The sequence below is a fragment of the Bufo gargarizans genome, chromosome 11 (assembly GCF_014858855.1).
Source record: "Bufo gargarizans isolate SCDJY-AF-19 chromosome 11, ASM1485885v1, whole genome shotgun sequence".
Taxonomy (NCBI): Eukaryota; Metazoa; Chordata; class Amphibia; order Anura; family Bufonidae; genus Bufo; species Bufo gargarizans.
Genome location: NC_058090.1, coordinates 13,199,259 through 13,227,121, shown reverse-complemented (window position 1 = coordinate 13,227,121; position 27,863 = coordinate 13,199,259). Strand labels below are relative to the sequence as shown.

General features: G+C 45.6%; 1 protein-coding gene across 3 annotated transcripts in view; it reads left to right on the top strand.

Moving 5' to 3' along the window:
- LOC122921835 (protein LBH-like) overlaps positions 1–27,647 on the top strand; it is a 36,991-nt gene extending 9,344 nt beyond the window's left edge. For all 3 annotated transcript variants that reach the window (XM_044272096.1, XM_044272097.1, XM_044272098.1), the window contains exons 2-4: positions 13,429–13,516; positions 14,112–14,292; positions 27,566–27,647. In XM_044272096.1, coding sequence (XP_044128031.1) covers positions 13,430–13,516; positions 14,112–14,292; positions 27,566–27,630 — 333 coding nt within the window. In that variant the 5' untranslated portion in view covers position 13,429 and the 3' untranslated portion in view covers positions 27,631–27,647. The remainder of the gene's footprint in view (positions 1–13,428; positions 13,517–14,111; positions 14,293–27,565) is intronic.
- The last annotated feature ends 216 nt before the right edge of the window (positions 27,648–27,863 follow it).

Here is a 27,863-nt window from a genome sequence, read left to right as displayed (position 1 = left end):
TGCAGACAGAGGCCCTGTAAAGTGTAGGTCTAGTTATTTTTTCACGGCCTGCCACTCTCCAGCTACGCAAAAGATGGCCGCCGCCTCGCTTATACCTGGCGTCCAAACAGTTAAATAGTAAACTGAAACATTTCTGTAATGTTAGCAAGCAGATTATAATTTCATGTACGGCGGGGAAAGCGCGCCACATCCTGTAAACAGCTCGATGTTTGTTCTATGGGTGTGAATGTGTTTTTCACCGACCTACACTGTGCCAAAATGAAATCCCACAAAAATTCCAATTTCCAGAGGAGTTTTTGCTCGCTGCTCTGAAGAGGGGGGGGGGGGGGGTCGGATGTCTAAAGGGTTTACTTTTGGTGAGCTGAAGGGAAACGAATCGTCACCTCAAGATGGGAACTGAGCCAAATTCAGCACAAAAATGTCTCCAGCGAGACAATATGGCCATTCATGATGGCTGCCGATATAAGATGGAGCTCTGTCCCAAAATGACCAATCAGATTTCAGCTCTTATGTCTGTAAATACAAAGTCTTGCTCTGATTGGTTGCTGTGGGGCTTACCTGAGCAGACAGGAAGTAGTTGATAGTCGCAACCAATCAGAGCCCAGCTTTATTTTTGTCAGGGGGGGGGGGGGGGGGCCTTACTCTCTGCTTTGGTGTCGTCTTGATAAATCTTCCCTAAGTTACTCCTAACCAGTTCTCTGCCAGGATATATTTAGGCCTTAAACGGGTATTCCCCCAAGGAGACGGTCCGGCCGAAACCCAGCATTTATGCTGGAAATCTGCCGGATGAACTCTAGACCTCGTTGTAGTCGATGGGGATCCAGCGGTGAAGTAGAGGATCTGGCAGGCTGCTCTGTGCCGGAGATGTGAACAAAGCCTTAGGTCCATTCTCGGCATATTTGCCGATCTTCGTCGGTCCCCAAATATAGTTAATGGGGCAGGGCGACATCACTGTCGGAACAGCCTGTCGGAGATGTGAACCTAGCCCGAGGTGGTAATAGTCCTTTAAAGGGGTTTTATGGGTTCAGGATATTGAATATCCTCAGGAGAGGTCATCAATATTAGGTCTATGGGGGGGGGGGGGCGACTCCCGACGCCCCTTGTGATAAGCTGTTTGATTGAGCGCTGCGGCCTCTTCATTGCTTACACGGGGACGTCCGCCTGGACTTTGTCTACTGATGAGGAGGCTGCAGCTCTCGCGCAAACACCACTTCAGTCAGCTGATTGGTGGGTATGCCACGCGTCGGACCCCCACCGTTGATGACCTGTAATGAAGATATTCCATGGGATAGGTTATCAATATCTGATCAGCGGAGGTCCGACTCCAGACACCCTCACTGAGCCGCCGCATCAGCTTCATTGTTTATCAAGCACAGCGATTGCTGTTTTGTGGCGCTTGCACCTGGTAGGACAACTCTCTGCTCTAAAGTGAACGAGACCGAGCCGCGGTACCAGGCAGAACCACTACAAACGTATGACGCTGTGCCTGCTGAACAGTCAAAGGAGTAACATTACTTATCAACTGTTCGGTGGGGGCACCGCAAGTCCCATACAACCCCTTTAGATCAAAGTTGGTTTGGACCTGGCGATTTCCGATTATCTAAACTTAAAGGAATTTTTAACGACTTTGATATTGATGGCCTAATAGCCTTCATGGGAGGAGTAGCCGCTCTTCTGGCTGGCCGTCATCTACAGTTTGTAGGGTGGTTACCAAGCAATAGGTCTCGCCTTTGTTGGTGATTACCTGGTACCTCCGTAATGTGGTGTAGACCAACATTGTCACCTTCAGCGCAGAGGACTGTGGCGTCGCCTGCACTTCCATCTGCCCACCACATACCCATGTATGCTGCAGCAGATTTCTAATGTGTCCACTGAATATTTTAGAAGCGCCCCACGGTGTCACCTGACGCGTCCCTTTAATTATCAGCCCGTTCCTCCTCCGTCGGCACACGTCACGGAAACCCATTATAGTTTCATGCAGATTGTATTCAGTCGCCCTATAGTGCACAAGTAGAAAACTTTCTCACCCTCGTCTGACTGCTGCAAGGAGCCAATTTTCAGGATCTGAGCAATGAATAATTCAATCTGCTCCGACTTCCTCTGCTCTTTGCAATTAACACCGTTTTTTTGCTCAGAATAACCGTATCATCTGTTCGGATGCGAACACACGGAGGATATTGGTTTTATTACAAGGCTGAAAGACACCCACATGTGTTTTTCCATGGGATTAGTATTGTTTCCAGCACTGCGGTTCGTTGTCAAGCCACGTTCAATCAGTGCACTGTGTGAGACTACTATTATGTGACACCATATGGCACTATTATTAGTGTTTTACTGTAAGGACTGTAACGTAGTAGAATTTTGGTACTGTATGGGGTGCTGTATGGCAGTATTTTACGTGGGAACTGTATGACGTTATTTGGCTACTGTAAGAGACTATTACTATATAGCAATGTTAGGTTACTGTATAGGATCATTATTTGGCTCTCGTGCCACTTGGGGACACGTCACTGGCTGCAGCGGCGCACCTGACACTATCCATCTGGAAGTTTACAGTACGGGGCCCGGAGGACGCTGAAGGGAGCTATGGGGCAGGTGAGTATTATTTTAACAATAGTTTAAAAAAAAGGTCCCCAAAGCTAGACAACCCCTTTAAGAACCGACGATTGTCATATGATTTATAAACCATATGGTGGTTATATATGAGGACTGCACTTACAGACCGCATGAGCCTATTACGGTATGGTATTAATACTAGGATACTGATAATATCCCAATTTTTCCCAAGCAGGGCTCGGCGGTTCCTTGAGACCTGGTCACAGAATTTTTGGGCATGCACATTCTATTTGTTGGAGATTTCAGAGATATTACCTTATGTGCCCTGCCTGGCTGCCCATGGCTCTGCTCCCCTGTAATCCCTGACATCTCACGAATACCTACTGGTGCTGCACCTACAATGGGAATTTCCAGACTCGCTCAGGTTGTTTTTTTTTTTTTTTTACCTGCAGTATTGAAATACTTGATATCAGGACATGTCAGTCTGTGTACTGATGCGTCACCGAGGACTTTAACAGAGCGCTGCTCTGGGGCCGCTTAACGGGGTTCCTGATACCAGGGCACATTAATTTCAACAGGGGCAACTATAAATGCCTAATTGGGAAATCTGCACCCCACGAGAAAGTCCTGCATAAAGTATGGTTATAAAGTGAGGCTGAGGACGCAACGTGGCAGGATTGGGTGTTGTGTGTTCCCCTTTAAAGGGAATCTGTCGCTACCAGTTTGGACTGTTATCTGACTACTACTATCACATGAGTAGTACTGCACATACGGAGTCCAGATCACAATGTTTTATCTTCCTACTGTTCAAACCTGCACTGAAATACATTGTCAGGACTGCTGTGCAGGCGCACAGGAGGAGTCCTCTCCGTTGTGTTAGCACAGCACAGCAGTGCGGACTGTGTATTTCAGCACAGCTTTGAAGGCTGACAGCAGGGGAACAGTAGGAAAGTACAAATAGTGATCAGGCCTCATGCACACGAACGTTGTTTTGGTCCGCATCCGAGCCATAGTTTTTGCGGCTTGGATGCGGAGCCATTCACTTCAATGGGGCTGCAAAGGATGCGGACAGCACTCCGTGTGCTGTCCGCATCCGTTGCTCCGTAAAAAAACATATAACCATATAAGAATAGGCAGTTATATTAATGGCTGTCCGTGCCGTTCCGCAAATTGCGTGTTTTGCGAATCTGCAATTTGCGGACCGCAAACCACACAACGATCGTGTGCATGTAGCCTAATACTGCAGATAATAATCTAGAATTGTGGTGACAGATTTGGGGTGCATTCACACGATTGTATGTATTTTGCAGTCTGCAAATAGCGGATCTGTAATAAAATACGGATGGCGTCCATGTTTCATTCGTTTTTTGCGGATCTATTGTAACAATGCCTATTCTTGTTTGAAAAATGGAGAAGAATAGGACATGTTCTATCTTTTTTGCAGGACTGCGGAACAGACATACGGTTGCGGACAGCACGCGGTGTGTTGTCCGCATTTTTTGCAGACCCATTGAAATGAATGGGTCCGCCTCCTGTCCACAAAAAATGCAGAACGTATGTGAAGCAAAAGTACGGTCGTTTGAATGGGGCCCTTAGCAGACCACAGTAGGTGCAAACAATTCTACTTTACTGAACACAACTGCAATGACAGCAAAACAAATGAGGCTCACGCACATGGCCGTAAATGTTTTGCAGTCCGAAAATCGTGGATCCGCAAAACACGGATACCTAGTGAGTGCATGCCGCCATTTTTTTCAAACTCCTGCAGAAATTTCCTACTCTTGTCCGCAAAACAACAACAAGAATAGGACAAGAATAGGACATATACTATTTTTTTGCAGGGCCACGTAACGGATTTACGGATGTGGACAGCACATGGGTGTACCGGCTGCATCTTTTGTGGCCCCCTTGAGTTGAATGGGTTCGTTTCCGATCGGCAGAAAACGCGTATTGGATGTGGACCAAACTTACGGCTGTGTGCATTAGCCCTCAAACGGGTTGTCCAAGGCCTAAAAAAATGTAGACATGGTATGGCATGGGCTAAAAATGGGGGGGGGGGGGGGGGGGGGAGACACCACTCACCGATTCATGTGGTCCCAGAGGTCAACAATTCTGGTCCCAGAGGTCAACAGTGGTACCACAAAAGGTCCATATACAATCTCCCCTCATTGGTAATAAACCAATCTGGCCTACTTCATTTTCCCTGAGTTTACCAGGCTTCCCTATCACTCCATGTGGCTTCAGCCACGGTCTGTCTTCGCTTCCTAACCTTGTTGCACAGCAGAAATTGCACAGCACAACACAACATACATATCCCATAGAAAGCTGACCGCCAAGAAGACCATCATTCCTGCAGCCATATTCCACGGCTGGTCATGGACAATGTATCGCAGGGGTATGGTTACATAGCGAGGCACAGGTTATAACATGGCACTCCTGAGCTTCAAAGCTGACACCATTACCGGACTCATGACGTACCAGTGCAGGGTTAATGATGGCGGCGTCTCCACCGCCTCTTGTTCTGATCAACCCTTCATTGTGCATTGGGCTCTGGATAATATCAGGTTACTCGTAGCTATCTGGATGATGATTCTGCTGCGTGGAAACCGATTTTGACTGATGGATTTATCTTACATGACACCATAATTATTGTGACAAAGGATCGGCGGTGCAGCCCACATCGTTTCTGGGATAAATGGGGCGGCGGTGGCGTAATGGGGGGAGAGCTGTGTGCTGGAGGGGATGAGTGTCTCCCGAAGGCCGTATCGCACGCTGCGCTGTAATTTCCGTGTCTTATCTTTGCATTTCCACGGATGATTGATATTAATATGACGGGGGCAGGAATCATCTCTAAGTAACACGTTTTTTACAACGACTTTTAAAATCCATTTAGTTCGAAGGTGGCCAGGATTAGAAAAACATGGCTGCATTTTTCCCATGAAACGGCGCCATACCTGTCTACAGGTGGTGTGCGATATTGCAGCCGAATCCCATTCACTTCAATTGAGCTGAATTGCAATACCGGGCACAGCCCATGGACGGGCGTGGCGCTGTTTCTGGAAGAAAGTAGGCATGTTGTTGTAGGCACTGTTGAACCCTACTGACCTGTCTGAAGTTTATGTCATTAAAATGTATTGTCCCTTAAAGTCTCGTGGCTGCTGATTCAGTACTGGCGGGCTTCTGGTCGGCGTTCGTCATGGCGGGCTTCTGGTCGGCATTCGTCATGGCGGGCTTCTGGTCGGCGTTCGTCATGGCGGGCTTCTGGTCGGCGTTTGTCATGGCGGGCTTCTGGTCGGCGTTCGTCATGGCGGGCTTCTGGTCGGCATTCGTCATGGCGGGCTTCTGGTCGGCGTTCGTCATGGCGGGCTTCTGGTCGGCGTTCGTCATGGCGGGCTTCTGGTCGGCGTTCGTCATGGCGGGCTTCTGGTCGGCGTTCGTCATGGCGGGCTTCTGGTCGGCGTTCGTCATGGCGGGCTTCTGGTCGGCGTTCGTCATGGCGGGCTTCTGGTCGGCGTTCGTCATGGCGGGCTTCTGCTCGGTCACTATTATGGGGTACCAGACTTTTGACTTTGGGGGGTTGAAGAATTTTCCATGCTTCTACAACATTCTTTGCCAAGAGGACTTTTCTTTCGCCAATGCTCATTAGCAGCTCATCTACCTTTCTGCTTCACTGCATAGTCGTGCCTCGCGCCTCATTGAGGCACAAAGGCGCTATGAAACCTGTGTGTTGTAAGAGAAGGGAAAAAAAATAATCAAAGTTTCTTGATCTTACCATTTGAAGATCTCTGAAGTGACATGTGTTCTGTGTGGGCTGCCATCTCCCGGCATCTGACAGACTGTTCTGGAGAACAGGAAGAACTCATTCAAATGGACATTACAATGCAACACTATCTGGTCCAAAAACTCTGCAGTGCGTGAGTGTAGCAGAGCCGTTTAGGCTGTACAACACGGACACTGCTCTATGTGAGAGTTTGCAGTCTGAAATGCATTGTTCTTTAGCTGACACAGCATACATGTGCTGGGGGGGGGGCACTTACTTAAAGGATATTTCCATTTTTAAAAATACTGTGCATTTTAAATCTGCAGAAGGAGTTGAGTAACTTTGTAAATACTCTGCTTTACTGTTTTTCTACTGGTTCTGAGTCATTTCGTATAGATTTCTTGATTCCTAGCCGGAGCTGCTTTCAAAATTCTGCTAGTGACCTCTAGATACAGGCAGTGGTTTAGCTCCGCCCTGATCTGTCATGTGACCAGGCAGCTGAGCTCTTCCTTTTAAAGGGGTATTACCATGTTAACACTGGGACTGCTGTCACTGTATGAATGGTGGTGGTGAATTCGACAAAAGCTGATTTGCAGGGAACTACAAAACCACATTTTTTCCCCAAAAAAATTGGCCACCACCAGTCTCTAAGTAGTGACATACCTTCGTTATATGCTACCATTTTTTTGGGCTTGGCAACTTACTATACGTTGTAAAGGACATACCAGGCCACAGGGCCCGAGGGTCCCCCTACTACATAAGAGAACACCACTATTATAAATGACATGTAGTAAGTGGGGCCCCTTTGACAGATATTGCATTGGGGCCCTCCTGTGAGGAACCTTCTCCTTTGCTCTGTCGCCCCCTGCTGTGCAAAGAAGGTTGGAAGTAATGTGTCAAATATTTGGGAGCAAGAAGCTGGTTACCTTTCTTACAATTTTTGGTTTTACCTCCCCCAATGAGTTAAAGATGCACTAAAAATCATTAGTTGGGAGCAAAACTAAAAAGTAGACAATTCCTTTAAATGCCATTCTTATGGCTACAGGGGATTTCTGGGACTTAATATCAGATCGGTGGGGCCCTGGAAGGGGTCATGGAGCTTGGAATGAGTGCTGTGACCTCTTCCTCGGCCTGTCACGTTAATGAATGGGATTGAGCTGCATTACCAAGCCCGACCACTGTTCAATGGATGGCGCTGTGCGGGGTATACTGGGAGGAGGCTGCAGCGCTCACCTTAGTGCTGCGGCCACTTTAAACTGATTTATTATTGACTATCTATACTGGGAATAGGTCATCAATATGTAAGTCCTGGAAAAGCCCTTTAAGGGGGAAGGTCAGATGCTAAGTGACCTCTTTTAGAAATGTTTTCCATAGGTTAACCAGGGCCCTTCTATTACAGAAGTGAGATTGTAATCTTTATATTGCTACAATGCCGGCTTCGCGGTGGCGGAGGCTGATATCGCGGTACAATAACACCGACTGACCTCATGGCGAGGAACATTTCAGAGACAAAGGTAGATTAGGATCAGACATTGTGACAAACACTTCAGTGAATGCGGAGGTTCAGCCACATACAGGGACTTAAAGGGGAAGTGAACCTAACTTCTGCCTTACCCTAGAGTTTATGGAGTCTCGACTGAACTTTTTAACCATATGGATGCTGGAGTGAAAGATGGCGTATTTTAGGAGTGATGACAATTATGGATGTGTACCCTTAAAAGGGGTTCTCCGGGAATTAAGAAAATGAAAATACTTAAAGATTACTTTATTATAGCTACATTCCAAAATACCTTTCATTACTTAGAATGGCTTGTTTTGGCTAGGGAGCAATCGTTAGGAGAAATAAAATGGCCGCCGTCCTATTAGTACACAGGAAACCTGTCCTAATCACACAGGAGGACAAGTTACTTCACAACACTGAGCTAAAGAGCTGCCTCATCTTCCTCTCTGCTCTGTGGTAACAAATAAATTTTTAGAAAAATGGCGGTAAAAAAAATTCACCGTGACCATCTTGATTGAACATCCCGTGCAAAAGCTCGTGCGCGGTGAGGTATGACGTCACCATGCCGGCCCGTGTGATGACATCATGTTGCACCGCGCAAGATTTTGCACTGGACCTTCAATCAAGATGGCTGCGGCGGACCCTTCTCGCGCAAATGGATTAGGTGAGTATTTTTTATTTTTTAACAGATTAACCCCTGACAGCCCTCAATGGTCATCTCTGATGCCGCAGATGGACGTGGCATCTGAGGGGTTCATTGACGGGGGGGCGCCCTCTACTAACAAAGAAGTGCGTTTTGTGATGAAGTGATTTGTCACAAAGCGAGTTTCTTGGTGAAATTCGGCGAAGCAGCTGAATTAAAGTTTTGAGAACTTCCCTCGTATCTATTTATTACCATAAAGTGGAAAACCCAGCTCGATTGATTGACTCATGAAAACAAACCTTTTCCATATGCCCGGTTAACCCCTTATTGATCGCTGTAAAAAGGGCGTATTGCTGGTCACTAAGGGGTTAAAGCGTATAGCCATCATAGAGACCCCCCCCCCCCCCCGCGCCCCCTCTGAATTACCGCCATGCAGAGGATATGTCTGGCCAGACGTGGCTTCCCCTGGCAAAATCTGGTAGACACTGGAGACTGCATAGGGGGGAGGTTTTGGAGGGTTTAGAGTGGAGAAGCCAGGACACTTCACCGGTAGGGGAACGCCCAGCGGACACTTGAACGCTCATTTGCATATGGTGTGTGAGATATTAAAATTCTTTTCTCAGGTATCCTTGATGGGTGAAAATCAAAATGCCCACCCAGCTTTTCTGAAGACCAATTTTCAAGCAGATTGTTTAGGAGCAGTGACTGTCAGTTCGCAGTGTTCGCCAGCGAACACATGCGGGCTGCCATCTTGACTCACCGTCCGGCGATGCACAGGTAAGCCCTTACCTGTGACGGGAGCCGATCTGAAATCAAATGCGGTCAGCGGGAGCAGGCAGTTCCGAGAACAGCCCGATGAAGGCCCCCGGCAGCTGTTCTCGGAACTGCCTGCTCCCGGTGACTGCATTTGATTTCAGACCGGCTCCCGGCGAACACTGCGAACTGACCGTCACTGTTTAGGAGAGCTTGTCGACAACCTATGCGGGAGTGGTAATTTTGGAGATATTAGTTGTCAGCCAGCTTTCCTAGAAGCCTTGTTCACATTTGTGTCCCTATTACGTACCCGAAATAAGCATCCTTATTTAATGCGTGAAGATGTTTGTAAAAGATCCATGGATGGTCCACATGTCCGTTTTTTTCACTCAGTGTGTTATCCGAAATCCACAGACGTTGCTCAGCTAAAAATTTATTTCAAGAGCGTTTCCTATCTGTCTTCCGTGAAAAATGGACACACCACGGATGCCATCCATGTTGTGTCCGTGATTTTCATGGACCTATAGACTTCAGTGGGCGTGTTTGGTCCGCATCACGGACCAAAGTAATGCATGTCTCTGTGATTTTTTTTACTGACTCGGGGCTCATGCACACGACCCTGTATTGCGTCCCTAAAACAGTGGGTCCGCAAAATACAGGCCCTGGCCGTTCTGGCACCACATCACGGATGCGGACCCATTTAAGTGAATCTGAAAGGTTGGTGCGGAACGGAGGCACGGAAACCCACCCCCAATACTTTTTTGCGGCGCAGATCGTTTGATGCGGATCGCGGACCCCATTGAAAAGAATGGGCCCGCGATCTGCATGCGGTCGGTGCCCGTGCATTGCGTACCGCAATCTGCTGTCCACAGCAAAGGCCCGGCAGGCACGCTGTCGTGTGCATGAGTCCTCACGGTCAGTGAAAAATACTGATATGTGAACAGACACATTTAAATAAATGGGTAGGTGCGCTGTCCGTGGAAAATGCGGACAGCACACGTCAGTGTGATCGAGGCCTCAGTGTTTGATCAGTGATTTCCATCAGTAATTGTGAGCCAAGACCAATAAAAAGTAACTGATCAAACCCTGACTGTGTGAAAGCGGCCTCGTGGATTCACCGCGGTCAGGACGCAGACTGCTCTATAATAATGTGTAGATTGCTTTCTATCTCTCGATATTACCTTTCAGTTTCAATTTGTCTCTCAAAGCTGCATCGAAGGATCTTGTGATGTTATAAATGACATCTGCAGCGGGGCTCATCCATACATCTGCTGCACGGAACCAGACGATCCCATGTTTTCGTAAAAGATTTAGAAAACGAGAAGTAAATAAGATCTAATTAGCTGAGATACACTCTAAATTAGTCATTACATGAGAGAAAAATAATATAGTGTCACAAGCGCCCGGCATCTGACTCCACGAGATCTACATCCTCTGCTCTGACCTACATACATTCTAAAATAATCCTGAGGAATGTACATTTTATACAGAACCTCGGCCCTAGGGAGCGACACAGATATAAGGAGTAAAAGACCGTGTGAGCAACTAGTCTGGAGAGTCCCTACCTTCTCAGCGTAATATATTACATATTACTGTACAGAGGAGCAGTGTTATAGTAGTTATATTCTTGTACATAGGAGCAGTATTATAGTAGTTATATTCTTGTATATAGGAGCAGTATTATAGCAGTTATATTATTGTACATAGGAGCAGTATTATAGTAGTTATATTCTTGTACATAGGAGGCAGTATTATAGTAGTTATATTCTTGTACATAGGAGCAGTATTATAGTAGTTATATTCTTGTACATAGGAGCAGTATTATAGTAGTTATATTCTTGTACATAGGAGCAGTATTATAGTAGTTATATTCCTGTACATAGGAGCAGTATTATAGTAGTTATAGTCTTGTACATAGGAGCAGTATTATAGTAGTTATATTCTTGTACATAGGAGACAGTATTATAGTAGTTATATTCTTGTACATAGGAGACAGTATTATAGTAGTTATATTCTTGTACATAGGAGGCAGTATTATAGTAGTTATATTCTTGTACATAGGAGGCAGTATTATAGTAGTTATATTCTTGTATATAGGAGCAGTGTTATAGTAGTTATATTCCTGTACATAGGAGCAGTATTATAGTAGTTATATTCTTGTACATAGGAGCAGTATTATAGTAGTTATATTCCTGTACATAGGAGCGGTATTATAGTAGTTATATTCCTGTACATAGGAGCGGTATTATAGTAGTTATATTTCTGTACATAGGAGCAGTATTATAGTAGTTATATTCCTGTATATAGGGGCAGTATTATAGTAGTTATATTCTTGTACATAGGAGCAGTATTATAGTAGTTATATTCTTGTACATAGGAGGCAGTATTATAGTAGTTATATTTCTGTACATAGGAGCAGTATTATAGTAGTTATATTCTTGTACATAGGAGCAGTATTATAGTAGTTATATTCTTGTACATAGGAGCAGTATTATAGAAGTTATATTTTTGTACATAGGAGCAGTATTATAGTAGTTATATTTCTGTACATAGGGGCAGTATTATAGTAGTTATATTTCTGTACATAGGAGCAGTATTATAGTAGTTATATTTCTGTACATAGGAGCAGTATTATAGTAGTTATATTCTTGTACATAGGGGCAGTATTATAGTAGTTATATTCCTGTACATAGGAGCAGTATTATAGTAGTTATATTCTTGTACATAGGAGCACTATTATAGTAGTTATATTCTTGTATATAGGAGCAGTATTATAGTAGTTATATTCCTGTACATAGGAGCAGTATTATAGTAGTTATATTCTTGTACATAGGGGCAGTATTATAGTAGTTATATTCCTGTACATAGGAGCAGTATTATAGTAGTTATATTCTTGTACATAGGAGCAGTATTATAGTAGTGCTATTCTTGTATATAGGAGGTAGTATTATAGTAGTTATATTCTTGTATATAGGAGGTAGTATTATAGTAGTTATTATGTGAGTCAAAAAATTATCCCCACTGTGGCTATAGAATTTTTTTTTATTTGACTTTCAGAACAGACAAATACATATTTTTTTTTACATAATCTCCCCAGTCACTGCTGTGAAGGTTGACATTTGTTATGTGAGTTTATTTGTGACTGCAGTGCGAGAAAAAATGGCTGCCCCACTTGTGATTTGCATTGATATATATTTTTTTTTGTGGTCCGGTGGTGTCTGATGCCAATATTTATCGAAGACTTTGTGTACGGCATGGAGAAAGCGTTTTTTCCCCCGCAAAGAAGTGTGTATGAATGGATAAGAGATGTGTCAGCCATGAAGAAAGAGCCGTCCACGACTGATGACAACATTGAGTGTGTACGTGAACTGATTCTATTGGATAGGCGAGTGACCGTGGATTATGTGTCCCTACGAGGACGAAGATTCAGTCTGATGAAGAGCTGAAGACAATGGTGCATTCGTGGCTCTCAGCTCAGCCTAAAATGTTTTTTAGTGAGGGAATACAAAAGCTTGTTTGTTACAGATGGACAAAGTGTATTGAAAAGCAGGGAGATTATGTCAAAAAATTATGTATTTGTCTTTTCTGAAAGTTAAGTAAAATAAACTCTTCATGCAGATAATTTTTGTCTCACCCTTGTACATTTTTGTACGTAGGAGGCAGCATTGTAGTAGTTAAATTTATACATACACTAGGGGACAATATAATAATACCATATTTCTGTGATATATGTTATATAGGAGAGACCCCCAAGGAAACCTTAGATTCTCCTCCTGATGTTGATTTAGGCCACCTTTGCCCTGTCTGCGTGGTGGCACCATCTCTTGGTGGGCTTCATATTAACCACACGTGACATTTCTGTGGTATTTATTTGCAGCCTTCTAAACCTCAATAGTTTGTTTCCCGGGATTACCATTCCAGCTGTTGTATACATTTAATTCTTACAGTTGCCGCTATGTAGGCTCGGGCTTGTCGTGTAAAAAATCTTTGTGTGAGGTAACATGCTCCTCCGTCAGTTTTAAAGGAAGTCGTAGGTGGCGGGGCCATTAAATGAAGGCCAAATCCAAGCAGCTTAATAAAGCTAAATCTTCAGTAGATACATTTTTCGACCTTGGATTAGGTACAAATGTTACAGTGAAATCTCAGCTGGAAACATTCGAGGTCATTTTGCATTTCATCTGTAATAACTCACTCATTGTTTTTGAATCTTTGCAGCATGACGGAAGTGTTGAATACGTGTGAACCTGGGATGGAAGAATTTTTGCTTAGTGCAACGGCTGGGGCAGAAGGACATGCTGTTCAGGTATGGTCCATGCTTTTATGTAGGCCTGTAATACAAGGGCTTGTGAGAAGGGTCCCTCCTTTAAAAATGGTCCTTGGTACCATGTAGACCATCCTGGATTTGAAGGACCTGATGCCTTTTTGGCAACAGCTGAACTCCTTGTCTCATTCTTCGTAGGGTTCTCCTCCTTGTCTCATTCTTCGTAGGGTTCTCCTCCTTTGTCTCATTCTTTGTAGAGTTCTCCTCCTTTGTCACCTAATGTAATGCCAGTATATAGCTAGAGGCTTTCTTAGGGTCTCATCCCTTTGAAAATGGGACCCCTCTTCTCCATGAACCCCTCTGTGGTACATTTGCCCTTGGTAAGTCGTGTAGATATAGATCCCAGCTGAATGTATTTGTTTTTCTTAGTTTGGGTGGGTATTCCCAGCATCAAGCCCTGCCACCAAATCTGGACCTCCTCCTCTTGTGGAAGAGCTTGGCTTTCTCACCTTCTATATTATGGAGACCCTACTTTCCCAGTTATATTAAGTAGGTCATTTAGGGGGAAAGAGTAGAGGAGGAGACCAGCAGAAGAGATTATATAATTTTTTTTCCAAATATTGTTACTTTATCCCAGATCTTCCCAGACTCCCATGATAAGCACCCTAAGCTGACAAAGCGGTTACCATCGATAGTAGTGGAGCCCACAGAATCTGGGGACGTAGAGAGTGGAGAACTACGCTGGCCTCCAGAGGACATCTCTCCCACGGACGACAAGCGGGAGGCAAAGTCATGCCAAGGACATTCAGATCTTGAAGGTGAGAGCGTGTGTGTTCTTCCTCTCACTAGCTTATAGCAAAATGCACATGGCCGTGTTCAAGATGTACAGTACCACTGGACTGCGCTAAGAGCACTGGAAGCGTTACAATACTTAAATTCCTGTAGTGGTGCTGCAGAAAAAACTGGCATTTACATGCATATGGTTATTGGGGCCACCTCAGTCAACCCCACTTTTTGGGGCAATAGGAAAAGAGATAGTCCAAACCAAATAGCCCTAACACATTTTAGAAGTATTATACTCCAGAGCTGCACTCACTATTCTGCTGGTGCAGTCACTGTGTACATACATTACTTATCCTGTACTGATCCTGAGTTACATCCTGTATTATACTCCAGAGCTGCACTCACTATTCTGCTGGTGGAGTCACTGTGTACATACATTACTTATCCTCTACTGATCCTGAGTTACATCCTGTATTATACTCCAGAGCTGCACTCACTATTGTGCTGGTGCAGTCACTGTGTACATACATTACTTATCCTGTACTGATCCTGAGTTACTTCCTGTATTATACTCCAGAGCTGCACTCACTATTCTGCTGGTGCAGTCACTGTGTACATACATTACTTATCTGTCACGGCTGAGGATGGGGAAAACCCTAAGCCGTGTGATGCCAGGTGATGTTGTGGCTACTCGGCCATGAGAACAGGATAGGGAGCAGGTCACCTCCTCACGCATCCCTAACCTGACCCTAACTCCTACCTGCATGGGCCGACCTTGATGGTAGGAGGACCCATGCGCAGGAACCTCGGAGCCCTGACTTACCCTCCGCAGGTCCCTGAGCTAGGAGCTGGGTAAGACGACCTACTCCTCCTAGGCACGGAGGAGCAGGAGTCTCAATGGCCAAGCTGTTGGGAAAAGAGGGACATAAACAGCCTTACGGGAATGGCAGGCGAACGAGAAGTTCCACCAACCTGCCACAGCCTTGCTGACTGGATCCCTGAGCTAAACAGGAATCCAGAACCGTAAGCTGCACCAAAACATAGGAAGGTCCCAACAGAACATAACATACTACATCAACACACAGCAAGACATAAACATAGCAACAATACTTTATGACCACAGGGGTGGCTCTCACTGGCAGGTCATATGCACAGGAGGCTGCTCCAGCCAGGCATGACTGAAGCAACCTACTGAGCCATGCCAAACAGCAAGGCTATATAGGCCAAGAAGCCACACCCCACAGTCGGACACACCCAGTGACATCACACACACACTGGGAAGGGAGTTAACCCTTCCAGCACCTGAGAAGGGAAACACACATAAAGGGGAAGTGACCAAACTTAAGATCACACTGTGGCTGTTGCCGCAGGCGACGACATGGGTGGCAGCCGTCCTGGGAGACAGCCCGAAGGCCGGGACCCTGCCACCACATGTACAACATACCAAACGTTGCCACGGGCAGCCACAGAGAAAGGAAGATGTCAAAGTGCACACCAGAACACAAAGTGCACACCAGACATACAAACGTGCATCCACACACGCACACAACTCCAAGGGAACCGCACACATCGCTGTTGTCCGCGGCAACCGCACTTGAGGCAAACAACATCATGCCTCAAGCTGCGGTTGAAACAACTACCCAAACCGCGGGCAACTGTATGCGGCTCCCAAGGAGTCACGGCCATAACCGTGGCCGTGACACTCCCACCCCTCAAAGCCCCCCCCACCAAAAAAAAAAACACGTGAGGGACTCAACACAAGGGGATGGGAGAAGGGGACGTCCACTCTCAGACACGGTTCCCAAAAAGTCGCTGTCAGCTGCATCCTCTCCCAGCTCACACTAGCCTAGTCCGACGAGGCCTGCAGCCCGCACCAGCGACACAGGGGAGAGAACCACTGAGAGATGGACGAGGGGACTCTCCACTCACGTCCCCACTCCAGTCGCTGCCAGCAGACACTCCTAACCAGCACGCAGCCGGACCACTTACGGAGTGCTGCCAGCAAACGACCAGAGATGGGAACATGGAGAGGGATGAGGGATCACCAACACGGACACGGAAGGTAAGGTGGCGGGGAATAAGCCACCAACCGTGCCGTTAACGGTGATCCCCCCGGGACGCTCTCCCTCCGGAGAACGCGCATGCAGGCCACAAGAGGATGGCCCTGCATGCTGCACCCTCTTTCGAAGGTGTGCTACCGCACACCAAACAAACACCACGTGCAAGAAATCAGGGGGACGCCAAACGAGGCAACGGTGAAGGGAAGGCGGGGAAACGCCACTCACCGCGCTGTCAGAGGCGAAACCCCCATAACGCTCTCCCTCCGAAGAGCGCGCATGCACCCCATCCGCAGACGGCGGTGCATGCTTTACCCTCTTTCGAGGGAGCGCCACGTGAGTAGCCTCTGTGGTCATACTGTCACGGCTGAGGATGGGGGAAACCCTCAGCCGTGTGATGCCAGATGATGTAGTGGCTACTCGGCCATGAGAACAGGATAGGGAGCAGGTCACCTCCTCACGCATCCCTAACCTGACCCTAACTCCTACCTGCATGGGCCGACCTTGATGGTAGGAGGACCCATGCGCAGGAACCTCGGAGCCCTGACTTACCCTCCGCAGGTCCCTGAGCTAGGAGCTGGGTAAGACGACCTACTCCTCCTAGGCACGGAGGAGCAGGAGTCTCAATGGCCAAGCTGTTGGGAAAAGGGGGACATAAACAGCCTTACGGGAATGGCAGGCGAACGAGAAGTTCCACCAACCTGCCACAGCCTTGCTGACTGGATCCCTGAACAAACAGGAATCCAGAACCGTATGCTGCACCAAAACACAAAGGAAGGTCCCAACAGAATATAACATATTACATAAACACACAGCAAGACTTAAACATAGCAACAATACTTTATGACCACAGGGGTGGCTCTCACTGGCAGGTCATATGCACAGGAGGCTGCTCCAGCCAAGCATGACTGAAGCAACCTACTGAGCCATGCCAAACACCCAGGCTATATAGGCCAAGAAGCCACACCCCACAGTCGGACACACCCAGTGACATCACACACACACTGGGAAGGGAGTTAACCCTTCCAGCACCACAGAAGGGAAACATCACCTTAAAGGGAAGTGTACCAAACTAATCACACTGTTGCTGTTACCGCAGGCAACGACATGGGTGGCAGCCGTCCTGGGAGACAGCCCGAAGGCCGGGACACTGCCACCACATGTACAACATACCAAACGTTGCCACGGGCAGCCACAGTGAAAGGAAGATGTCAAAGTGCACACCAGACACACAAAGTGCACACCAGACATACAAACGTGCATCCACACACGCACACAACTCCAAGGGAACCGCACACATAGCTGTTGTCCGCGGCAACCGCACTTGAGGCAAACAACAACAAGCCTCAAGCTGCGGTTGAAACAACTACCCAAACCGCGGGCAACTGTATGCGGCTCCCAAGGAGTCACGGCCATAACCGTGGCCGTGACATTATCCTGTACTGATCCTGAGTTACATCCTGTATTATACTCCAGAGCTGTACTCAGTATTCTGCTGGTGCAGTCACTGTGTACATACATTACTTATCCTGTACTGATCCTGAGTTACATCCTGTATTATACTCCAGAGCTGTACTCAGTATTCTGCTGGTGCAGTCACTGTGTACATACATTACTTATCATGTACTGATCCTGAGTTACATCCTGTATTATACTCCAGAGCTGCACTCACTATTCTGCTGGTGCAGTAACTGTGTACAAACATTACATTACTTATCCTGTACTGATCCTGAGTTACATCCTGTATTTTACTCCAGAGCTGCACTCACTATTCTGCTGGTGCAGTCACTGTGTACATACATTACTTATCCTGAGTTACATCCTGTATTATACTCCAGAGCTGCACTCACTATTCTGCTGGTGGAGTCACTGTGTACATACATTACATTACTTATCCTGTACTGATCCTGAGTTACATCTTGTATTATACTCCAGAGCTGCAATCACTATTCTGCAGGTGCAGTCACTGTGTACATACATTACTTATCCTGTACTGATCCTGAGTTACACCCTGTCTCATACTCCAGAGCTGCACTCACTATTCTGCTGGTGCAGTCACTGTGTACATACATTACTTATCATGTACTGATCCTGAGTTACATCCTGTATTATACTCCAGAGCTGCACTCACTATTCTGCTGGTGGAGTCTCATTACATTACTTATCCTGTACTGATCCTGAGTTACATCCTGTCTCATACTCCAGAGAGAACTGCACACACTTTTCTAATAGTTGTCTTTGGAAACAGTCAGCAAGCTTGTTGTCAGACAATCCCCTGAAAGCCTGAACTATGATCCTACATTGCAGGCGGCAGATTACAAACCATCAGAGTATGGTCTGTGCAGACACTGAGCAAGCGGGGGATGCAGGGAGATTTCAGATCTGAAGCCTGCCATGTTGTGTAACCCTAACCCTATGCTCCTGATGAAGGGGACCCACTAAGAGGCCCCGAAACGCGTCGAGCTCCTCACTCCCCCACCCTGGCTTTGAAATAAAAGACTGAAAGAAAGAACAAGGACTCCAGAGTTATCACTGTTCGTTTCTGAGATTCTACTGGCGATCCAGGCGCAGGAGGTGTGATGTGGGTGTCTTGAGCTTTATCCCACATTACCCTCCTGGGTGAAGTGAGTCACTAAAATTTTGATTTTATAACCCATTTTTGGATTTTATACCATGATTGTATATTTTGTCTATTATCGCTATTGTGATTTTATTTTAACTACTAATAACCTATCGTATACCAACCGACTACAATATCCGGTGAGTGTACACACATCACCTAAAAAAGATAAGCCTCTACCTTTGGGTTTTACACCATCACAACCCTAGACATTAGGGATACTGGCGCCCCTCTGTGGTCCTTCTTTTGCGCCATCGCGCAACCCCACTGTTTTCTTTCCAATCACCCACCTTGAGGGATCAGGGTGGTTTGAGACCATTGGCAGCCGGCCCCTCTCTGTTCTACCATTGTCATTTGACCAACATATATATTCCTAAGATATATAATTCTATTATTTATTATTTATTTTCACTTCCAAATAGACAAGACACAATCTTACTACACTCAGTCTGCCCTACCTGTGGCGCCCTGCGAAGTTACCCCTGGACCATCATTTTTGAAGGCCCAGTGACTAACCCTCTTTTTTTCTTCCCCTGTCTCTGACTTATGTTGTGTAGCAGCTCTGAAGGACATTATCCAAGGAGCTTTTCATGTAGAGGAATCTTATTCTGTGGAGAATATAACGTTTCATGAACATCAGTTGTTTTTTTTAGATCTGGTTGTAATTGTATATTATTGGCCTGGGATATAATTGCGGCACTGTCATCCAGTATATTGCAGCCGGCTGCTCCGCGAGCCGCTTGTCTCCCCATTCGCTGGCCTGCCAGTTAACAGTAAAATCTCTCTTCTGTATAACATGTCTTAAAATCCCCTCTTGACCTCTTTTTTCAGGCCAAGAAGACAGACTGTGTTTTTCCAGCAATCCCACATTTTGTGAAATCGTTAAATCCTATAATCAGAGCTGTTTCTGTGAATCTTTCTCTTTTCCTCAGTCGCTTTAATCTTCACAAGATCTCCACCACCACCAGTTAACCTCTTCCATATTACATGACTCTTAAAGGGGCCACACAAAAGAGACATAGAAATATCTAATATCTGAGGCTGCACATTGCATTGGTTCTTATTCCGCTTCCCCAGTACATTGTGTGTATGTGCAAATGGCCTTGGGATGCACCGAATCTAGGAGATAGTAAACGCATCAGCTCACGTCCCTGGGGTTATATTTCATATATTTGGAATACTATTTGATATCCCTGGAAAATTGTTTTAAATATCTATTAGAATATCCCATGTGCCTGGCACAGTACTCTGCGTTTTTGGACTAATTCCTCATATCCCCGGAGCTGTATTTTATAGCCTTTGGGTATAATATGTCAGATGTTAACGGGGTGCACCTAGCCTTTCTGCTGCCTGAGGCGAAAACTGAAACAGCGCCCCCCCCCCCCCTTCCCCAATGCCAATTTCTTAACCTAACTCCTTCCCTTCAACTCCGGACCTTCAGCTCCCCCCCCCCCTTGTCCCTACCTGGTGCTGCCTGAGGCAATCGCCTCACCTGGCCTCATTGGTGGGCCCCCATGTGGGCCCTTGGGCGATAAATCTCAGTGGGCCCCCTTGTGGCATTATTTACATTTACATGTCCCCCTGTGGCTCCCAGACCATATAAGGACCCCCAGAAAGTATAGTGGCCCCCATACAGTATAATGACCCCCTGTGCCCCAATACAATATAATAACCCCCCAGGGCCCCCCCATACAGTATAATGACCACCAGTGATCCTCCATTCAGTATTATGACCTCCCAGTGGCCCTCCATTCAGTATAATTACCCCCAGTGGCCCCCACACAGTATAATGACCTCCTGTGGCCCTATCACAGAGTATAATGACCCCCTCATTGGGGTTCATACTGTATGAAGGGGGCACTGGGGGTTGTTATACTGTATGGGGGACAGTGGGAGTCATTACACTGAATGAGGGCTCTGGGGGTCATTATACTGTATAATATTACAGGCTATAGCTACTAGAGAGGGGTCGTTGATCCAGGGAGTTAGTCTGATGCCTGATCGGAGTCGGGAAGGAATTTTGTTCCCCTAAAGTGAGGAAAATTGGCTTCTACCTCACAGGGTTTTTTTACTTCCTCTGGATCAACTTGCAGGATAACAGGCCGAACTGGATGGACAGATGTCTTTTTTCAGCCTTACAAACTATGTTACTATGTATAATTCAGCACATCTGGAACGTGTTGGAATTTTACTGTCATTTTATCCCAGCCACCAAGTACACAGAACACATCCGATCCAAATTTCGTAAGGGAAAGTCTAGTTTGTCACTAAAGAAAAAAAAATTATAAAAAATTGCCACTTTGTGCAGATAATGTATTTCCTTTTGCTGAGTGAAACTTTTAACACTAAAAAAATAAATAAATAAGGAATAAATAAATATAAATCAAAGGTGTTTTCCGAGTGTTTAAAGAGGTTCTCTGGGATTTTCATATTGATGGCGTCACCTCTACTAGGCTACCCTCACTGAGCGTTTCTAAATGTTCATTGTGTTACCAGAAACATATAAATTACACTTTTAGTTTCAGTTGCAGACAAATTCAATAAGTATTATGCATTTTTGTACTTCCTGCCTTTTATGCAAATTAACATTAAAAGAGTCATATCTCACTTGTGTGACCAGAGAAGAGTCATATTTTCAAGCTCTCACTCATCTCAGGTTAATTTGCATATGTATCAAATCGGTTTTTTTACACAATAAAAGCACACAGAGCTATGGGGACTGGGTATTGCGGATGTGCTAGCGGCAATCTAGCAGCCCATGTCCTCAGCTCTATACACAAAATCCAGGTGACAGGTTCCCTTTAACCCCAGGATAAGTCGTCAATATGAAATTAGAGATGGTCCGTCTCCAGGCACCACCGCTGATCAGCTGTTTAAGGAAGCCGCTGCGATCGCTGGAGCTCCTCGCAGCTTGTCAGGCACAGCACCGTCCATTGGATTGCGCCCATTCACTTGAATAGGACTGGGCTGTGCTTAGTTTATATGACCGAAGAACGTGACGTCACTGGCCTAGGAAGAGGCAGCAGCGATTACTGGAGCACCATGGTCTCTTCAAATGGCTGATCGGTGGTGGTGCTGGTAGTCAGACCCCCGCCGATCTTATATTGATGACCTGTCCTGAGGATAGACCATCAATATCAAAATCTCAGACAACCCCTTTAATCACAATCAACAGACAATGCTTAAAATAGGTGGCAAGGTCTAGATGTAGGTAGGTGTCTAACTGATCAGCTGTTTGAAGACCACTTCTTAAGCCTCTTCATTGGTCACATGGCCTCAAGTGAATGGGTCTGGGCTGCACTACCAAGCACTGCCACTATCCAATGAACAGCGCTGTGCTTTGTAAGCTGCAAGGAGGCCATAGTGCTCAACGGAGCGCCACAACCTCTTCAAACAGAAGTGGGCGCCGGACCCTCAGACGCCCCCCACAATCACATACTGATGATCTATCCTGGGGGTAGGTCATCAGTATTAACATTTAGACAACCTGCTTAAATTAGATAACAACAAAAATAATACAATTTGGCAGAATTATTTATTTATTATGTATTTATTTAATATAAATAGCAGCCATTGATTAAAGGCAGATTGGACCCCATAGGTTTTCCTTCGCCTCCTCTTCAGTATTGCATGTGCAGCCACCGGTTGATGCCGCCGCTGCCGCCGCGTTGTTTGCATATAGCTGCAGTGATTTGCCTTCATTCACAATTTCCATTTTTTCTCCTGTTCAAATATTCACAGAACTCTGACTGTGCGGCTAATGGGATAATGTGTGATTTAGGACTCTTTAGGAAGAGGATAAAATGTAGTTTTAAAGATGTTTTGAGCATAGAGGAAATTGGGTCTAATTTAATTTTATGATTATGTAGCGTTATTGATTAAAAATTCCACCTTAAAAAGATAGGGGGACATTTACCAAAACCGTCGATTTAGACGCCGGTCTTAGTCCATGTTGGCTGGCGCCTAAGTTATGTAGAGGCGCCGGCTGTTGTGAAATGTTCCCAAGGACATGCTGGGAGTTGAGCTGGAGAGCCTTATGTTGGAGACCACCGTATTTCAGCCACAGATGGACTCTGCTATACCGCTTGCGGACTTTATGTTGCCTCGGGGCGTCCAGTACTTGGGGCTCTCACTGTTGATCTGTATTTACATAGATTTGTCTTGTGCATTTTGTGGAAAGAGGAGGAAAAAAAACACAATTTGCATGTTCATTATTTGCAAAGATTAAACATTGAATGTGGCGTGTGGAGGAGTGGGTACGTTTTGTTTGAGTAGAGCTGAATCATCGTTGCTCCAAAAATATGTCGAAAAACACATGTTTCTGCAGCTTTGGCTTCTACACGTGAAACATGATGAAGCAGGGAGGTTTTTAAAGGGACTGTTCACCCTCAATGCTGTGCGTACCGATCGCGGTGCTTGATACGAAGGGTGTAGTTACAGGAGGCGCAGAGGTGGTAGTTACACCGTCTTCTTCTACATAAGAAGACACTGATATCAATGATGTGTATATATATATAGCAGGTGGCGGGATTGCTACAGATTTTGCATCACTAGGTTTGTGAGTGACCACTCTGGATCTCCACAAGAACATGGAGATCAGGGTTGTCCCTTGTGGACACATCCTTTATTGCCAAGCAGCATCTGAAACCCGAGCACGTCATCCACACAACGGAGGAGATTTATTATAACTGGTGTATAGGTAACTGGCGTAGTTGCCCATAGCAAGCAATCATACTTCACCTATAATTTTCCAAAGGAACTGTGAAAATGAAGGTGGAATCTGATTGGTTGCTAGGCACAACTAAAGCAGTTTTCCTTTATACCAGTTTTGATAAATCTCTCCCAATCCCTCTCTCTCTTCTGTCCTGGTAGTTTGTTACAATGTATCAGTGCAGGTAAAATGTATCAATCTGAAATCCAGGCTGTAGATCTTGCTCTAGACTGGATACAACTGTCACAACTTCCTCAGCTGTGAGAAGAATCAGGCTATGTTTATAGGCATTAATATAATCTGTTGTGGCTTTTGAAGGTAATTGGGGGTCATTTATCAAAGACCAGCTTTTTACGCCAGCCTTAGATAGCCCTTCCTGCAGCCAATAACAGGCCACGATGGGGACAAGCCTCCCTAGCGTCACCTGCGATGCTAGGGAGGCTCATCCCCGTAGCGGCCTGCTATTGGCATTCCCCCCCGTCGCCGGATGTTTTGATCTGCGTGACAGGGAGATGGAGAGGTGGCCGTGCGGAAAACAGGCGTTACGTGGGTGCTGGGAAGCGGGGTGTCCACAAATGGGTCCACATCGGTTCCGCAATATCGGGAATAGGTGCGGACCCATTCATTCTCTATGGGGCCGAAAGAGATGCGGAGAGCACACTATGTGCTCTCCGCATCCGAATTTCTGGAGCGTGGCCCCAAACTTCTGGGCCGCGGCTCTGCAAAAAAATAGAACATGTCCTATTCTTGCCAGCAATTGCGGACAAGAATAGGCAGGTGTATTGCGGATCTGCTATTTGCGGATCCGCAATACACTACAGATGTGTTAATGGACCCTAATTATAACCTATATGAGGTGCCCGGGCATTGAGGGGGGGGGGGGGTCATTATAGGGATTAGATAACCCCTTTAAGATACAAAAATCTAAATCTGAAAATAAATCAATGGGAGATAGACCTCCAAAGACAATTACAACTGCCGACACGACTGTTACAATTATTTTGTAGATGTTTAGCTATATGCTTACAGTGGAGGAAATAATTATTTGACCCCTCACTGATTTTGTAAGTTTGTCCAATGACAAAGAAATGAAAAGTCTCAGAACAGTATCATTTCAATGGTAGGTTTATTGTAACAGTGGCAGATAGCACATCAAAAGGAAAATCGAAAAAATAACTTTAAATAAAAGATAGCAACTGATTTGCATTTCATTGAGTGAAATAAGTATTTGAACCCCTACCAACCATTAAGAGTTCTGGCTCCCACAGAGTGGTTAGACACTTCTACTCAATTAGTCACCCTCATTAAGGACACCTGTCTTAACTAGTCACCTGTATAAAAGACACCTGTCCACAGAATCAATCAATCAAGCAGACTCCAAACTCTCCAACATGGGAAAGACCAAAGAGCTGTCCAAGGATGTCAGAGACAAAATTGTAGACCTGCACAAGGCTGGAATGGGCTACAAAACCATTAGCAAGAAGCTGGGAGAGAAGGTGACAACTGTTGGTGCGATTGTTCGAAAATGGAAGGAGCACAAAATGACCATCAATCGACCTCGCTCTGGGGCTCCACGCAAGATCTCACCTCGTGGGGTGTCAATGGTTCTCAGAAAGGTGAAAAAGCATCCTAGAACTACACGGGAGGAGTTAGTTAATGACCTCAAATTAGCAGGGACCACAGTCACCAAGAAAACCATTGGAAACACATTACACCGCAATGGATTAAAATCCTGCAGGGCTCGCAAGGTCCCCCTGCTCAGGAAGGCACATGTGCAGGCCCGTCTGAAGTTTGCCAATGAACACCTGAATGATTCAGAGAGTGACTGGGAGAAGGTGCTGTGGTCTGATGAGACCAAAATAGAGCTCTTTGGCATTAACTCAACTCGCTGTGTTTGGAGGAAGAAAAATGCTGCCTATGACCCCCAAAACACCGTCCCCACCGTCAAGCATGGGGGTGGAAACATTTTGCTTTGGGGGTGTTTTTCTGCTAAGGGCACAGGACAACTTATTCGCATAAACGGGAAAATGGACGGAGCCATGTATCGTGAAATCCTGAGCGACAACCTCCTTCCCTCTGCCAGGAAACTGAAAATGGGTCGTGGATGGGTGTTCCAGCACGACAATGACCCAAAACATACAGCAAAGGCAACAAAGGAGTGGCTCAAGAAGAAGCACATTAAGGTCATGGAGTGGCCTAGTCAGTCTCCGGACCTTAATCCAATCGAAAACCTATGGAGGGAGCTCAAGCTCAGAGTTGCACAGAGACAGCCTCGAAACCTTAGGGATTTAGAGATGATCTGCAAAGAGGAGTGGACCAACATTCCTCCTAAAATGTGCGCAAACTTGGTCATCAATTACAAGAAACGTTTGACCTCTGTGCTTGCAAACAAGGGTTTTTCCACCAAGTATTAAGTCTTTTTTTGTTAGAGGGTTCAAATACTTATTTCACTCAATGAAATGCAAATCAGTTGCTATCTTTTATTTAAAGTTATTTTTTCGATTTTCCTTTTGATGTGCTATCTGCCACTGTTACAATAAACCTACCATTGAAATGATACTGTTCTGAGACTTTTCATTTCTTTGTCATTGGACAAACTTACAAAATCAGTGAGGGGTCAAATAATTATTTCCTCCACTGTATGTGTCTCAATACTGTTATAATGAACTCCTTGAAGGCAGTAGCAGATATGTGAGAACTGGAAGAATAATATTTAACTTTGTAATAAAATGTCAATTTTGAGATATGTTTATTTCATCCAAAGAGGAGCTATCATATAACATGTAGGCAGCTCAATTATTGATACATTGGAACTTAAATGTGTCCCCTGCAATATGTGGTTATTCTTTATTTATAAATAGTATTACTTTCATCCTAATATTTAGCGGAGATGCTGTTATAATGTATCTAACCTGGAAAGTGCATTTGGTTTATGTCTTCACATCCACTCTTGTAATTGAGGCAAAAAAGAGGGAAGGGTCAATTTCTCTAGAATATTATATAATCTAAGACCCACTGCAGGCCTTGTCATAAATTAGGCTCACCTCTGGCAGTCCATGGGCGGAATTTATTACGAAAAATACGCCACTTTTTGTGCGTATTTAAGGCACAGAGTTTGTCGCAATGGGGTTTTGCTGCAAAATCTGCAACTTTTTGCTGCTCACAGCACTTTTCCACGGTGGCGGGAAAAGGAGGGGGGTGAGCAGGGAAGCGGGTGGACCGGCTGGCCCGTCTCATTTGCCATTTTCTATGCCAGTTTATAGTGTGGAAAATGGTCTTAAATCACGAGAGCAAGGGAGCTGGCGTAGTTTAAACCGTGTCGCATGGTCAGCGGAACCAAGCGCCAAAGTTATGTAGAGGCTTGCACCTCTAGATAACTTTCGTGCATCCACCACCAGTGCAGGGATATTATGACCGTCGTATATATATCGCCGGTCTTAATAAGTGACCCCCCCGTGTACCTGGAGTGAAAACTATCCCAGCCTGTGAGTGGAGTCGACTCATTTTCACTCTTTTTTTTTAATGCCTATTTCCCAATTGGCTACAAAATAGTTTTGCATGGGTGTTAAAAAGTTGTGTAACGGGTCTTGTGACTTTTTTTTTATGCCAAAAACTGGCGTACCGCCATTAGTAAATGACCCCTAATCTGCAGATTTTTGCAGATGTAATGATGGTGGCAGAATTTTGTCAAGATTTAGGCACAGAGTTCTCTCCTAAAACCCGATGGAATCCCCAGCGTGGGAACATGGCCTTAGATCTGTGCAAGTTTGCGGCCTCTAGATATTAATAGAACACTCCCATTCACTGACAGCAAGCAGAAATCCTGAAAAAGCTGTTGAATTAAAATGCAAAGTGTATTATGTTGCAGCCGTAAAATGTACGAGTTAATAATGAAAAAAATATGATTTGCTTTGTTGCAGGTGCTTCACGTTCAGGAGGGGAACATTACGCCGGATGCAGAGCAGGGGGGAACGGCGCTAATTAAAAGCCTTAAATATCGTGTCTCTCTCTCTCTCTCAGTTTTTTTAAGTTCTCATCATTGTGAGAATAGGCAGAAATAGAACAGAGTTCCATTCAGTATCAGTGGAGTAGTTAGCGCTTGTGAGCAGCAGTTGGGACTGATCTGTTCCTCCAGATTTCCAGGAAAGTGCCGGGGGTCGCTTGGCACCGTTTATACCGCGCCGTTTCTCCCACTTTAGGATTGGAGTTTCCAGCGAG